This window comes from Balaenoptera ricei, chromosome 18 (assembly GCF_028023285.1).
Source record: "Balaenoptera ricei isolate mBalRic1 chromosome 18, mBalRic1.hap2, whole genome shotgun sequence".
In the NCBI taxonomy this organism is placed as follows: Eukaryota; Metazoa; Chordata; class Mammalia; order Artiodactyla; family Balaenopteridae; genus Balaenoptera; species Balaenoptera ricei.
The window spans coordinates 24,034,067-24,049,843 of record NC_082656.1 but is presented as its reverse complement, the minus strand read 5'-3'; the positions used below and the strand labels follow the sequence as shown (position 1 = coordinate 24,049,843).

The window sequence follows — 15,777 nt, the reverse complement described above, 5'->3', positions numbered from 1 at the left end:
AAAATACAATAAATAAATTTTTAAAAAACCCCAAAAACTGTAAAACAGGGCAACTAGATCCTTGTCCTCATGGAACATACATTCTAGTGGAGGGACAGACAAAAAACAAGTAAACCTATTTCAAATTGCAATAATTGCAATAAAGGGCACAATGGCCTGAGATTATAGAATACAGGAAAGAGGCAACTTTACATGGGATGACTGGGGAGGCCTCTCTGAGGAGCCCTAAGGGATGAAAAGAAGCTAGCCATGTGAAGAGTGGTTGGAAAGTTAAGGAACTAGCATGTTCCTAGGAGGAAAGAACTTATTGTGCTTAAGGGAGAAAACTAGTGTGATAAGGGTGTAATAAGCAAGGGGAGAAGCTGCATGAGGTGAGGTGGTGCCCAGAGTTTGAAAACAGTATGCTTTATGGTAATGAAACACTATAGGTTTTGTATAATATTAATATTCCGTAAGATGTCACAGAAAAACCCGAACGACCCAATATTTGGATCGTGTTTGGCCAACCCAATATTTGAACTTTATTCTAAATAGAGTGGGAAGTTACTGTCAGGTTTTAAGCAGTAGAGTGATGTAATTCGATTTACTTTTTTTAAAAGAGATTATGTTTCTCCTCAATCTCTATTTTTATTTTTAGGTTCTCTTTGTATTGAAGTAGAAAATACAGGCAGAAAAGTTCACATCATAATATATATCTAAGTAAATTTTTACAAACATACTCATATAAACAGCCCCCAGATCAAGGACGAAAACATCACTATACCCCTGAAGAGTATGGGGTAGTTTCAAGACCCCTTTCAGTCTACCTCAACCTTAAAAGGAACCACTATCTTGATGTATATATCATAGGTTAGCTTTGTCTCTTGAATGTCTAGTCATTTGCATCTGGCTGCTTTGGGTCAACATTATCTTTGTGCAATTCATCCATATTGTAATGTGGAGCAGTCATTCGTTCATTCTCATTGATGTATAGCAGCCTTAGCAAGGCGTGCACTGTGGACCCCCAGGGGTTCCTAATACTCCTCTAGGAACTTATTTTCTCCCTTTTCAGGCCTTCTTTGGGTATACAAGGTAATTATTTTTTTGAATACCATGTATTTTGTATGAAAGCAACAGTTTTCAAACTTTTTCGTCTCAGACCAAAAAGTGTGTCAGTGGAAATGATCAACTAGAGAGATCAGTGAATTAGAAGAGATTAAATTTAAATTCAACAGGGATAAATGTAATGTTCTTTTAGGTCCCCAAAATCAATTGTGTAAATATAGGGCAGAGACTTGGCAGTGTTTCACATGAAAAAGAGCCATGGGGGTATATTTGATCTAAAGGCTATAAGGTTCAACGGTGTAAAAGCCATTAGAAATAAGCCAGTGCATTCTTAAGCTGCATTAAAGGGCACACAGTATCTGTATTATGAGACTGAATATTACCCCAATCTTCTGTACTTGTCACTCACTTATTCAACTACTATTTATTACCCAGCTGTACTGAGCTGAAGTTAGATCTTGTCCAGAATTTTGTGTCCCTTTCTGGATGCTAGATTTTGGAAGACATTGACAAACTAAGTAGTATTCAGAGGAAACCAAACAGGATGTTGAGGAGCTGGAAGCAGTGTCATATGAGGAATCATTCATTCATTCAACAAAATAGAATATAGCAGAAGTAACATTGTATGAATTCTGAGTCTAGGCCTCAAAAAGCTTTGCAGCTTCAGCCATTACCCTCTTAGAACCTGGAGACTACCATGTGAAGAAGACCAGGTTGGTCTATGCCTCCTGAAGGATAAAAGACCAAGTTGAGAGCAAGGACTAGCCATCCTAGGTAAAGTCCCAGTGAGGCCATCCTGTACCAACCAGCCCTAGCTAACCTGACCCAGCTCAGAAGAACTGCCCAGCTAATCCATGCAATAGTGAGGGAAAAAAAACATTGTTGTTGTTAGCCACTAAGTTTTGGGAGTAGTTAGGCAGAAAAGGCTAGTATGAAAAATGTCACATGATAATAAGAGCTTTTAAGAAAAATAAAGCAGAGTGGGGGAAGGGTAGAGATCAGCAGCTGGAGAGAAGGCAGTTGCAGTATTACTTATATCATCTTAAAATTCTCTGTAAGGGGATAGTATTTGAGCAAAGACCTGAGGGAGTAGGAAGTCATGCAGAAATCTTAAGAGTATTTTAGGCAGAAGGAAGATCAAGTGCAAAGGTCTTGGAATGAGAACATACTGTGTATTTCTGGAATTGTAAGGAGATTGGCTAGAGTGTAGTGAGAAGGAGAAAAGTGGTAGAAAATATGATTGGAGAGAACATCCAGGGCCAGATGATGACATAGCTGGAGAGCTAATGCTAAGAACTTTGGCTTTTACCTTTAAGTGTAATGGGAATGATATGATCTGGTTTACAATATGAGAAAGTCTGCTTTGGCAGCTATGGAGAAAAGATAGCTACAGGATGTCAAGAGTGGAAGCAAGGAAGTTAGTAGAGAAAATTGTTACCAAAGAAAGAATGATATTGATTTGCACTATGGGTTTTGTAACGAAGGAGGTAAAGAATGGTCCAATTCAGGATATATTTTGAAGATAAAGCCAACAAAGCTCATGGGGGGTAGTAAAAATGAAGAAGGGTAACTCCTAGGTTTTTGGGTGAAGCAATAATGAATAAGAAACCTTGCTATCGTGAGAAAATTGGAGGACCTCTATGCAATATCTAATACTTAAAATGTTGCATGAATATGTGAAGTCTCTCTTCTGTGCCCATATGGAGGCAGAATTATGTTCACTTAGAAGAAACTACGAGCAGTGAAGATTGGGCCTCTATAAGGAAGAGTATGCTTGTAGTTGGAGCTATCCTAGTTCCCCTTCATGAGATATCAATCAACTAGTAATTACAAGTACCTACTGGGAGCTAGGCACTGTTCTAGGCACTGGAGCTACAGCAGTGGAAAAAGTGATGTTCAAGCAAAGCAGTAAAGGTAATCTGAGATCGAAAACTGTTGGAGGACAGTTTGTTGGTGATGTAATAGGAGGTATTCATGTATTGTGTAATAGGTAAGAACCCTTTAAGACTCTTCCAACCCTAGGTTTCTGTGATTCTCTAAGGATCTGATAAACTGAATCAGACTCAAAGTATTCTTCAGAGCCTTCTGTCTGTTTTTTCTTTTTTTAAACAGCTATATTGAGATATAATTCATGTACCATATGATTCATCCATTTAAAGTGTACAATTCAGTAGTTTTTGGTATATTTACAGATGTGTACCACCATTACCACAGTCGATTTTAGAACATTTTCATCACCTCAGAAGGAAACTCTGTCATCCTTTAGCTCCACCCGCACCCCATCTCCCAATCCTCAGTTCTGTTCCCTTGATCTGTATGTTTGTCTTTGGTGCCAGTACCACACTGTCTTGATAACCTTTGCCTTGAAATAAGTTTTAATTTTTTGAAGTGTGACTCCTCTTACTTTATTGTTTTTTATAGGATTGTTTTGGCTATTCTGGGTCCCTTGCAATTTCATGTGAATTTTAGAATCAGCTTGTCAATTTTTACAAACAAGTCAACTGGAATTCTCATAGAGATTGTGCTGAATCTGTAAGTCAGCTTAGGGAGTATTGCCATCTTAACGTTAAATCTACTGATCCGTGGACGTGGGATGTTTTTCCATTTATTTAGATCTTCTTTAATTTCTTTCACCAATATTTTGTAGTTCTAAAGTGTTTTATTCTTTTTGATATTGTTGTGAATAGAATTATTTTCTTTTTTTTATTATATTTTATTTATTTTTATTTATTTATTTTTGGCTGCGTTGGGTCTTCGTTGCTGTGCACTGGCTTTCTCTAGTTGCACCGAGTGGGGGCTACTCTCTGTTGCAGTGCTCGGGCTTCTCATTGTGGTGGCTTCTCTTGTTGCGGAGCATGGGCTCTAGGCACGCGGGCTTCAGTAGTTTTTGGCTCTCAGGCTCAGTAGTTGTGGCTTGAGGGCTGTAGAGCGCAGGCTCAGTAGTTGTGGCTCGCGGGCTCTAGAGTGCGGGCTCAGTAGTTGTGGCTCACGGGCTTAGTTGCTCCGTGGCATCTGGGCTCTTCCTGGACCAGGGCTCAAACCCAGTCCCCTGCACTGGCAGGTGGATTCTAAACCATTGCGCCACCAGGGAAGTCCCTAGAATTATTTTCTTAATTTCATTTTTGAATTGTTCATTGTGAATGTATAGGAATATCATTGATTTTAATATATTGATCTCATATCCTTCAACCTTGCTGAACTTGTTTATTCAAATAGTTTTTTTGGTAGGTTCATTAGGGTTTTCTATATATAAAACTATGTCATCTGTGAATAGAGTTCGTTTTACTTCTTCCTTTCCAATCTGGATGCAGTTTATTTCTTTTCCTTACCTAATTTCCCTGACTAGAAGCTCAGTACAATGTTGAGAAGAAGTTGTAAGCAGGGACATTTTTGTCTTGGTTCTGATCTTATGGAAAAGCACCCAATCTTTCCCCCATTAAGCGGGGTATTAGCTGTGGGTTTTTCATAGATGCCCTTTGTCAGGTTAAGAAGTTACTTTCTATTCTTAGTTTGTTGAGTGTTTTTATCATGCAATGATGTTGGATTTTGTCAAATGCTTTTTCTGCACGTATTCAGGTTATTATGTGATTTTTGTTTTTTGCTTTTTATTCTGTTGATGTAGTGGGTTACATTAATTGATTTTTGGCTGTTAAACCAATCTTTCATCCCTGGGATAAATCCCACTTGGTCATGGTGTACAAAATTTTTTTAGTATATTGCTGGATTCAGTTTGCTAGTATTTTGTTGAGTTTTTTGCATTCACATTCATAAGAAATATTGATCTATAGTTTTCTTGTGATGTCTTTGTTTGGTTTGTTATCAAGATAATATGGGCCTTGTAAAATGAGTTAGGAAGCATTCCCTCCCCTTCTATAAACCATCTAGACCTGGGTTTTCTTTGCATAGTTTTTTGATTACTGATTCAGTCTCTTCACTTGTAATAGATGTATTCAGATTGTCCATTTTTTCTTGAGACAGTTTCAGTAATTTGTGTCTTTTGAGGAATTTGTCTAATTTTATATATGTTTTCTAATTTGTTGAAATAGTTATTTATAGTACTCCATTATAATTATTTTTATTTCTGCAAGGTATGATAGTAATGTCCTCTCTTTGATTTCTGATTCTAGTAATTTGAATCTGTTTTCTTTTTTTCTTGGTCAGACAAGCTAAAGGTTTATTTTGCTGGTCAACAAGCTAAGGACTTCTTTTCAAAGAACCATCTTTTGAGCTGGTTGATTTTCCCTATTGTTTTTCTATTCTCTCTTTCATGAATTTTTGTTTTACTTTTTACTATTTCCTTTCTTCTTCCTGCTTTAGGTTTAGGTTGCTCTTCTCTTTCCAGTGTCTTAAGGTTGAAGTTTAGGTTATTGATTTGAAATCTTTTTTTCTTTTCTTTTTTATTTAATTTATTTATTCATTCATTCATTCATTCATTTATTTTGGCTGCGTCGGGTCTTAGTTGAGGCAGGCAGGATCTTCGTTGCGGCATGTGGGGTCTTTTGTTGTGGTGCGCAGGCTCTTCCTTGCAGCGCATGGGCTTCTCTCTAGTTGTGGTGTGTGGGTTTTCTCTCTCTAGCTGTGGCGCACAGGCTCCAGGGCTCGTGGGCTCTGTAGTTGTGGCGCGTGGGCTCCAGAGCACGTGGGCTCTGTAGTTTTGCGGCACGCAGGCTCTCTAGTTGAGGCGCGCGAGTTCAGTAGTTGTGGCGTGCAGCTTAGCTGCCCCATGGCATGTGGGAACCTAGTTCCCGGACCAGGGATCGAACCCGCAACCCCTGCATCGGAAGGTGGATTCTTTGCCACTGGACCACCAGGGAAGTCCCTAGATCTTTTTTCTTTTTTAACCCAGGAACTTAAAACTGTAATTGCTCTCTAAGCACTACTTAAGCTATGGCCTGTATTTATTTCCCAAATTTGTCCTTGCTGTTGATTTCTAATTTCATTCAATTGTGGTTGGAGAACATAATGTATTGTTTCTATCCTTTTAATTTATTGAGGTTTGTTTTATGGCCTATCATATGGCTTCTCCTAGAAAATGTTCCATGTGCACTTGAGAAGACTGTATATTCTGTTGTTGGGTGGAGTGTTCTGTAGATGTCTGTTAGGTCTAGTTGGTTTTAAGTGTTGTCCAAGTCTTCTACTTCCTTGTTGATCTTCTGTCTAGTTGTTCTATCCATTATTGAAAGTGGGGCATTAATTCTTATTGTTGAATTGTCTGTTTCTCTGTTCATTTTTCTTAGTTTTTGTTTCATATATTTTGGTGCTCTGTTGTTAAGAGCATACATATTTATAGTAACACTTTTTTGTTTTAAACTCTATTTTGTCTCATGAGTATAGCCATTCTAGTTTGTCTGTGGTTGGTGTTTCATGATACATCTTTTTCCATCCTTTTACTTTCAATTTATTTGTGTTTTTTTTTTTTTTTTTTAAATTTGGTGTGCGTGTGTGGTGGAGGGGCCTCGCCGGCGGTGCCGCCGCCGATGCTGCCGATGCCACCGCCGCCACCCGGGCCGCCCCGCCGCCGCCGCCACCGCCACCGCCACCGCGGCCCTGCGGTGCGCCCGGCCCAGGCCCCGCGCCTCCCCGGGCGCCACACTCTAGGCCGCACGGCGGCGGCGGCGGTGGCGGCCCGCCACGCCGGGGCCTACGATTGGGGTGCGGGCCCGGGCGGCGGCGGCGACACCCTATTTGTGTTTTTGAATCTAAAGTCTGTCTCCTGTAAACAGCCTTTAGTTGGTTCATGTTTTTTTAATCCAACCCGACAACCTAATGACAGATTGGATTGTTTATTCCATTCACATGTAATTTTATTATTGATATAGTTGGATTTATGTCTGCATTTGCTTTTTTTAAAAATTTTATTTATTTATTTATTTGCTGCATTGGGTCTTTGTTGCTGTGTGTGGGCTTTATCTAGTTGCAGTGAGCGCGGGCTACTCTTCGTTGCGATGTGCGGGCTTCTCATTGCGGTGGCTTCTCTTGTTGCGGAGCATGGGCTCTAGGTGCATGGGCTTCAGTAGTTGTGGTGCGCAGGCTTAGTAGTTGTGGCACACAGGCTGTAGAGCGCAGCCTCAGTAGTTGTGGTTCACGGGCTTAGTTGCCCTGCGGCATGTGGGATCTTCCCGGACCAGGGCTTGAACCCGTGTCCCCTGTATTGGCAGGCAGATTCTTAACCACTGCGCCACCAGGGAAGTCCCTGCATTTGCTTTTTGTTCTCCATGTCATGTCTTTTTTACCCCTCTGTTAGTCTTCCTTTATTGCTTTCTTTTGCACTGAATATTTTCTAATGTAGCATTTTGATTTTATTATTTCATTATTTTTGAGGGTTTTTAAAAGTGATGCTCTAGGGTTTACCATATACATCTTAATTTCTCAGAATCAGCTTCAGATTTATACTAGCTTAATTCTTATAATATATATGGAAATATTACTTCTATATAGCTCTATTCCCACTTTCCCCCTTTTGTGGTATTATTGTTATACACATAACATCTACTAATATTACAAGCTGAACAGTACATTGTTAGAATCATTACTGTCTGCTGTTATTTTCTTAATCTATAACAGCTTTGCTCCTATACACCTTTGTGCTATTACTAGCACATGTATTATGCATGTATTATATTTCTATGTTACAGACCAAACAGTACATTTTATGCACATTTTTTTATAATTACCTTTTCAATCAGTTAAGAGAAGAAAGCAAAATAGGCATTTATATTGTCTTTTATAATTACACAGTTACATTTACTAGTGCTCTTTGCATATGTAAATTCAGATTACCATCTGAGGTCACTTTCTTTCAGCCTAAAGAATTTCCTTTAGTATTTCTTCTAAAGTGGATTGGTTAACAATAAATTCTTTCAGTTTTTGATTATCTAGGATAGTGTTTATTTCACCTTCATTTCTGAATAACAGCTTTGCTGAATGTATAGCATTCTTGGTCAACAGTTTTTTCTTTGAGGACTTTATGTTATACCACTGCCTTCCTGGCCTCCATTGTTTCTGCTAAGTTAGCTTTTTATGTTATTGGGTTCCTTTATAAGTGTCACACTGTCTTTCTCTTGCTACTGTTAAAAGATAAACTGAGGCATATTAAAAATTTTAAGAGTTCGTTTGAGCAAAAATTGATTTGAATTGGGCAGCAGCAAACCAAAAGTGGTTAGGAGCCCTCTAGTGGAAAGATTTTTATAGAGAAGAGGCAGAATCAAACCAAGAAAATTATTTGATTGGCTGTAGTGTAAGCATTTGCTTTACCTGGAAAAGTCTAGTTGGCTGTTTGTGATTAGTTGTCCTCAGGTTTTAATTTCTTAATGTTGAGAGATTTATAGCCTTAGGTTTTAGTTTGATTATGTAGTCTACTAAGGCATTAAAGCCACCTCAGTCTAATGGCCTCATTTTTTAATTAATTTAATGCTACCTTCCATATTTTCTCCTTGTCTTTGACTTTTAGCATGTTTTAATGATGTGTGTTTTAGGCCTTATTAAATTTATCCTACTTGGAGTTTGTTGAGCTTCTTGGATGTGTAGGTTATTGTTTTTCAATAAACTTGGGAAGTTTTTAGCCAATGTATCTTTAAAGATTTTTTTTCTCCTTTCCTCTCCTGGTACTCCCATTTCATGTATTTTTATGGATTTTATGATGTCCCACATTTCTATGAGGCTCTGGTGTTTTCTCCTTCATTCCTTTTTCTCTCTGATCTTCAGTTTGCATAATCGCAATCATTGTATCTTCAAGTTTGCTCATCCTGTCTTATGCCAGTTCAAATCTACTCTTGAGCCCCTCTAGTGATTTTTTTTTTTTTTAATTTTAGTTCTGTGAATGTATAATGGCTACTTTGGAATCTTTTTCCATAAATCCAGCATTTGGTCACTCTCAGAGGTAGTTTCTGTTGCTACTTTTTTCATGATGTGTGTATGGGTCATACTGTCATACTTGCCTGTTCCTTTACATGCCTTGAAATATTTTGTTGGAAACTGAATATTTTAGATTATGTATTATAGCAGCTCTGGGTATTGGTCTGCCACTCCCCACCCCCCAGGGTAGCTTGTTATTATTATTTGTTTATTAACTGGCTGGATTACTTTAGTGAAGTAGCCAGAGGTCTTCTCAGCTTGCCTCTCCTGGTGTGAAACCACCATGCCTTGTGGACTGGGAAAAGAGCTGTTGAGGTCCCAGTATTTATTCTAAGGGAGCCATGTCCACGGTAGAGCCTCTGTTCCACTTTCCTGTGACTAAGCCTCAGCACCAGGCAACTGGGAGTAGGAAGAGAAATACGAAAGTCCGTCCTACTCCTCCCAGAAGGAAAGCCCTCTGTCCAGGAGCTGGGGAGAGGTGGAGCCCTGTGTTCCTGCTAGAGCAGTCCAGCATGGAGTCTCTGCCTTGCTGAGCTGGGAGGGGAATAGGAGGGAGCCGTTTACCACAGATTCCTACCTTTCTTACTGACTTTTCATAGATCTTCTCTAGTAGATTTTTCTTTCTTCTTTTTTTTTTTTAAGACCGTTTCTAGAGGTTTCAAATGGTTGGGGGTTATTACATAGTTTTCACCAGTTTCACTGGGGAGCAGATCAGTGGAACTCCTCTGAAGTTCAGAGAAGTCAGTCTCCAATGTGCTTCTTTGTGATTTTAACATATTTCTTTTAAGATGGGTGGCTTTTAAGAACCCTTCAAATCAGCAGATGGCAATACTTCTTACTTCTGTTTTACAGATTTGGGATGTAGACATTCGTAAGTTTTAACGAGAGTTAAGGAATATATGGATCTGCATAAGGAAGACCCAAGGAAAAAAGGAACTTATATATTCTTAATCCTCGCATTGGTGTACTTTCTGTGAAACTCACATTAGTAATAAATTATACAGGCATACCTCAAAGATACTAGGTTCAGTTCCAGACCACTACAATAAAGCAAATATTGCAATAAAGCAAGTCACACGAATATTTTGGTTTCCTAGTACATACAAAAGTTATGTTTACACTATACTGTTGTCTGTTAAGTGTGAAATAGCATTATGTTTAAAAAACAATGTATGTTCATACCTTAATTAAAAAATAAACCTGTTGTAAAAATGGCACTGGTAGACTTACTTTACACAGGGTTGCTGCAAACCTTCAATTTGTAAAAGACTCAGTATCTACAAAGTGCAATACAACAAAGCATGAGAAAACAAGGTATGCCTGTACCTAACTTTGTAACAATTGTTAGTTGTAGAATATTTGCTTATTTTCTCTTGTGCTGGTTAGGATTGTTCTACCCAGATGTTTTACAGATATTTATTTTTAAAGCACCCACTCCTAACACACTTGTTTATCCTGTTTTCTGTCTCTCTGGAGTGATTTTACTTTTCTGAAACTGGTACTTGATTTAAGAAAATAAGGGAATAGTGATTCATCACTTCCTTCTCCCCATCAGGGACACGTCTCGACTCTCTTCTGTGTACTCAGAGCTGTGCTGATAATACAGAGAGATGTAAGACATGATTGCTCTTCAAGGTATTTATTATCTAATGAGTAGATAGACATATACTTTAAAAGTAAACCACAAAGCATGATTTCAATCTTCCTAAGAAGGAAGAGGACCTGGGATGGGGTTACCGGCTTGAAGAAAGTAGAAAAGGTTTATAACAACCAAATGTTTAACATGGTAAGAATTTAATAAGCAAAGAAGTTTGTAAAGAGAGTGAGAGACAGTGTGGTGTGGTGACCTTCCTGGGAATCCTGACTCCACCTCATTTTAACTCTGTGGCTAGTGTTGGGCAAGTAACTAAACTTTTTTGTGATTCAGTCTCTTTATGTAATGAAAATAAGAATTGAGCAACTGCAAAGGATAGTTGGATGAACCAAATGAAATACTATATTAGAATAATGCCTGGTTACTATGCTCATCACAGTGGTTTTGATCATGGGTTTGCTGAGCCCCAGTGATTTTTGGACAGTATGAATTGATAGTGTCATCAAACTTCATTGAGGTCAACATATATCCAGTGTTAGTTTTTCGATAATTTTGTTTAATTCATTTATTTATTATTTTTTTATTTTTGGCTACGTTGGGTGTTCGTTGCTCTGTGCAGGCTTTCTCTAGTTGCGGTGAGTGAGGGCTACTCTTCGTTGTAGTGTGCGGGCTTCGCATCGCGGTGGCTTCTCTTGTTGCGGAGCACGGGCTCTAGGCGCGTGGGCTTCAGTAGTTGTGGCAGGTGGGCTCAGTAGTTGTGGCCCATGGGCCCTAGAGCGCAGGCTCAGTAGTTGTGGCACACGGGCTTAGTTGCTCCACGGCATGTGGGATCTTCCCGGACCAGGGCTCAAACCCATGTCCCCTGCATTGGCGGGCGGATTCTTAACCACTGCTCCACCAGGGAAGCCCTGGTAATGTAAATTCTTTACATTTTTTATCATTTAAGATTTTTTGGCTATGTTTGGCCCTTTACATTTTATTATGTTAGGAACTATCTCATCAATTTGCATGTGCAAATGCACAATTCACACACAAACCTCCTAGGTTATGATTGGGATTGCTATGAATCTGTAGCTCTGTTTGGGGCAAATTGACATCTTTACAATAGTGAATTTTTCCAATCTGTGAACAAGACATCCTTTCATTTATTTAGGTCAGCTGTAATTTATTCAATGAGATTTTTCAATTTGTAGGCATATGCATAATTTGTTAAATTTATCCCTAGGTATTGATTTTTCAAATGCTATTATAAACTGTGTTGTTTTAAAAGTTATGTGTATATATATATATATATATATATATATATATATATATAGTTATTTATTTCTAGGGCATGAAAAGTTAGTTTTTGTGTATATTGCTGTCATAGCCACCATTTTGTTAAATTTGGTTATTAATTCTATGATTTTGTCTTTAGAGCCTTTTGGTTTTCTTGCATACTTAGTCATGTCATTTGTGAAGAATGATAATTTCTTTCTGTCCAATCCTTTGCAGGGACGGGTGGGGGGGGCAATAGAGGAGGACATTTATTTCAATGTCTAGAACCTCCAATGAAGTGTTAAATAGAAATGATAATAGGTATCTTTTTCTTGTTGCTGATATAAGAGCCAAAGGTTTCAACATTTTACTACTAAGTATGATATTTGCTATATTTTTTTTAACTCCTCTCACATAAAAGAAATTTCCCTGTATTCTTAGCTTACTGAAAGTTTTTATTGTGAATGTACGTTTTCTGCATTTGTTGAAATGATTATACATGTATTCTTCATTCTGTTAATGTGATGAATTACATTGATTAATTTTCTAATGTTGAAGCCAGTGTTGGATTTCTGATATAAACCTTACTTGGTTGTGAATTTAGTCTGATTTGATAAGCTGATATTTGTTTGTTTTTGCATGATTCACAACACTTCTGACTACCTTCCCAAAGTTTTATGATTTTTGAATGTGGCTTGGGCCGTTTAAAAGAAGGTGCATTCTGCAGTTGTAGGATGGAGTCTTTTAAGTATGTCATTTAGATCAAGTTTGTTCATCATGTTATTCAACCTTTTGATATTCTTATTAGTGTTTGTTTTTGTCTAATTCTGCTAGTGGTATATTAAATCTCCCACTGATTATGGATTTGTATATTTTCCCCTTTAGTTCTATGTTTTCCTTATATATCTTGCAGCTATGTTATTAGGTATGTTCAAATTTAAGATTGACTCTTTTAACCCTATGAAATTTCCCACTTTATCTCTAGTATTGCATTTTGCCTTAAAGTGTACTTCATCTGATAATTAGCATACCAATGCCAGCTTTATTTTCATTAGTGTATGCCTTTTTATACTCTTAAAAAGATGGTCTCTTATAACCAACATATAGTTTGCTGGTTTTAATTCATCAACTATATTAAGATATAATTTGCATACAATAAAATATATATTTAAATGCACAGTTTGATGAGATTTGACAAATGTATACACCCATGTAACCAGTAATATAATGAAGACATAGAACATTTCGAAACTCAAAAGGTTCCTTGGTGTCCCTTCTCATTGCCAATCCCTACCCCAACTTGGACAATCACCGTTCTCCTTTCTCCCACTATTGATAGGTTGTGTCTTTTCTAATGTTTCATGTAAGTGGAATTGTACAGTATGTACTATTTTGTGTCTGGTTCGTTGAAGAGATAAAGCAGTGCAGAATATTGGGCTCATCACAGTGCATTTCCTCATCTCCAAGATCTTGGCCCTCAACACCTGGCTGACTTGGTAGACCTCCAGTGCTTTCATACTGATGTGTTTGAATTTTATTAAAGTCTTCTAGTTGGTGTTAATGGGAGGGTTGGTTTAAAACCTGATAGTTCATGATAGCCCAAAGCAGAAGAGCTCCACTAGTATTTAGTGAAAGTACAAAGGTTCAGAGATCAAGAATGAGGGTGAGTATTCTAATTAAATGGAATCCAGATGATTTCCCCAAGAAACCTGAGCAGGATCGAAAGATTCAAAACTGTATTGTTTCCATTAAATAAAGGATATGTATCCTATATATTTTATATCAGTCAAGATTTAGTGCCAGAAACCAGATGTTTTAAGCAGGAGAGCATTTAGTGCAGGGAATGAATGGTTACAAATTGTTGGAAGGTCTAAAGGAGAACATTTTAGACTTGGCTTACAAGAATGGCTCCCCTGGTAATTACAGAGCTGCTCTGTCAGGAGAGCTACTCATTGACTACCTCGTGGACTGCCGCTGGAACTGTACGGAAAGCACAGTTGCCGCCATCACTACACCATGATTTCACTTGCTAGCAGCAGTAATAAAGAGGCCCAGCAAGGAAACCTTTCTCTTCAGCCTTTCAAATCTCACAAGAGTGCCTCTCATTGATAGATCCTAATTTTAATCAAACACTACTTGAAGAGAATATAGGAATCGTAGTTTTAGGCTTAGGAGCTTTTCCAAGTTTTAGGAAAGTAGAATGAGTGCCGAACCCACAGTTTCTGCCATGCACATAATTGAAAAGTCCAGTGTCCCTCTAATTAAAAGAGGGTGAAGGGTAATTCAATGTTATTCTGAATAAACTGTCAGTTTTTTTCCTTTAACATTGCCATCAATAAATATAATGTTTAATGAGACTTTCGATCTTCCATGCCTTTGATTTTTTTTCTTTCTGCTAAATGAGTGAGCATGTTATGGCCAGTGATTTAAATATCCAGAATGCATATCAATCAATTAAAGGTTATGTTTGAGTTCAATTAATATTTTAGTATTTGTTGAGGATATACAAGATGCCTGGCATTACACTGGTAACTCTCAAAATTTAAACAGCTTGTTACCAAGATTGACATTACCTAATTCTGAGATCATTTTCAAAGATAATCCTGAAGTCAGTTTATTTCATAATCAAGTGCATATGGAAACTTGCATCAATTTCATTTGTAATTCTTATTGTATATTCAAGGACACTCTGTGATATAATCCGTAAGTGTTTATAGCGATTCAGATCTTGATGTGAAAATGTCAGTGATATCCTCAAGGGTAAAAAGCTAAATATAGCTCCTTCAGCATTGCCCTTATGCTGTTCTGTTTCCCTGCTTTCTCCCCCCCCCCCCCCTTTTTTTTCTTTTTCCTTTTTAAAGTGGGTGGTATGATATCAGTAAAAGGCCTGGATAAAGTCAGGACAATATACACACAAATGCTATCTAGATGTTTTTGGTTTGTTGTGAGCTACTGAGGTCTTATGATGTTTTCAACAGCTATAGATCATTTGTACTCAAGGGGAGAAAAAAAAATAAAAACAAACACAAAGAGACTGGTGAACTGTAATATGATAGTTAGTTCTAGCGTTAAGCAATGAAAGTGTTCAGGACTAGAAGTTAGAAGGCGTATGATGCTTAAATAGCTTTAACGTGACAGTTTTGGGGCCAGTATTTTTGTATGTCAAATAGCGTCTGTTTGTGATTTATAATGATTCTGAATTTGAAATTCACCTCAGTTTTCCTCTTGCTCTTTGCATTAGCAATAATTCATTGTGAAGAACTCTAAAAAAGAACTGACAATTTTATTTTAGGGCACAGTCACTCTAAGTCTGTACTCCATAAGTATTATATTTCATTTGAGACTTTAAAAAATGTCAGTAATGAAGTGTGTTTTAATCCATTTACTTTTCTTTGTCCTCTCAGGTGGATCTCCTTACTTAGCAACCAAAATTAATGAAGCAAAAGACTTGCTAGAAGCAGCCACCAAACACTGATTGATGCTCAAGGACCACTGTGAAGGAGAAAAAGGGGCACCTTATAAAAAATGTCCTGCAAGTTAATCTAAATCATGACCTTCATAATTTTCATACATGTAGTGACCACAATCATTTCTTCCACTACTAAGCTATATAATAATAAAAGATGAACAATCCATCTTTGTTTTATCTTCCAGAGGAACACGTTAAAATTCAATCACTGATCTTTCCCCCTTATTTTCTTCCTCTCTCTGGTAGTCATACATTCTAAGACTTCTGTTAGTCCCGAATTCCTCCCACCCCCTCCTCCCCCCTAACCCCCCATACAAGTATAATAATCGGTAATATAACTGGAATTTGTGAGCGATGGGTAGAAAGTTTCTTGCTGCCTATATTTATGCTCGTGTTGTCCCTTGTTTCCTCAGAGGAATTTAGTACTCTGCCTATGTAAGGTGCTTTAAATATTTTGAGACCAAACACTGACTGCCATCCCGGGGAAGTGATTTGAAAGTTGATTGAATTTACTAAATGGTGTTTTGTAAAGCAGTGGTTAGGAAAGAACTCTGCTCTC

General features: G+C 37.8%; 1 protein-coding gene across 2 annotated transcripts in view; it reads left to right on the top strand.

Moving 5' to 3' along the window:
• Nucleotides 1-15,384, top strand: part of DNAJC15 (DnaJ heat shock protein family (Hsp40) member C15) — a 69,742-nt gene extending 54,358 nt beyond the window's left edge. The window contains exons 6-7 of one of the 2 annotated variants that reach the window (XM_059902755.1): nucleotides 10,454-10,533; nucleotides 15,154-15,384. In XM_059902755.1, the coding sequence (XP_059758738.1) occupies nucleotides 10,454-10,521 (68 nt within the window). In that variant the 3' untranslated portion in view covers nucleotides 10,522-10,533; nucleotides 15,154-15,384. The remainder of the gene's footprint in view (nucleotides 1-10,453; nucleotides 10,534-15,153) is intronic. The other variant, XM_059902754.1, reaches the window with a different exon arrangement.
• Nucleotides 15,385-15,777: the final 393 nt, after the last annotated feature.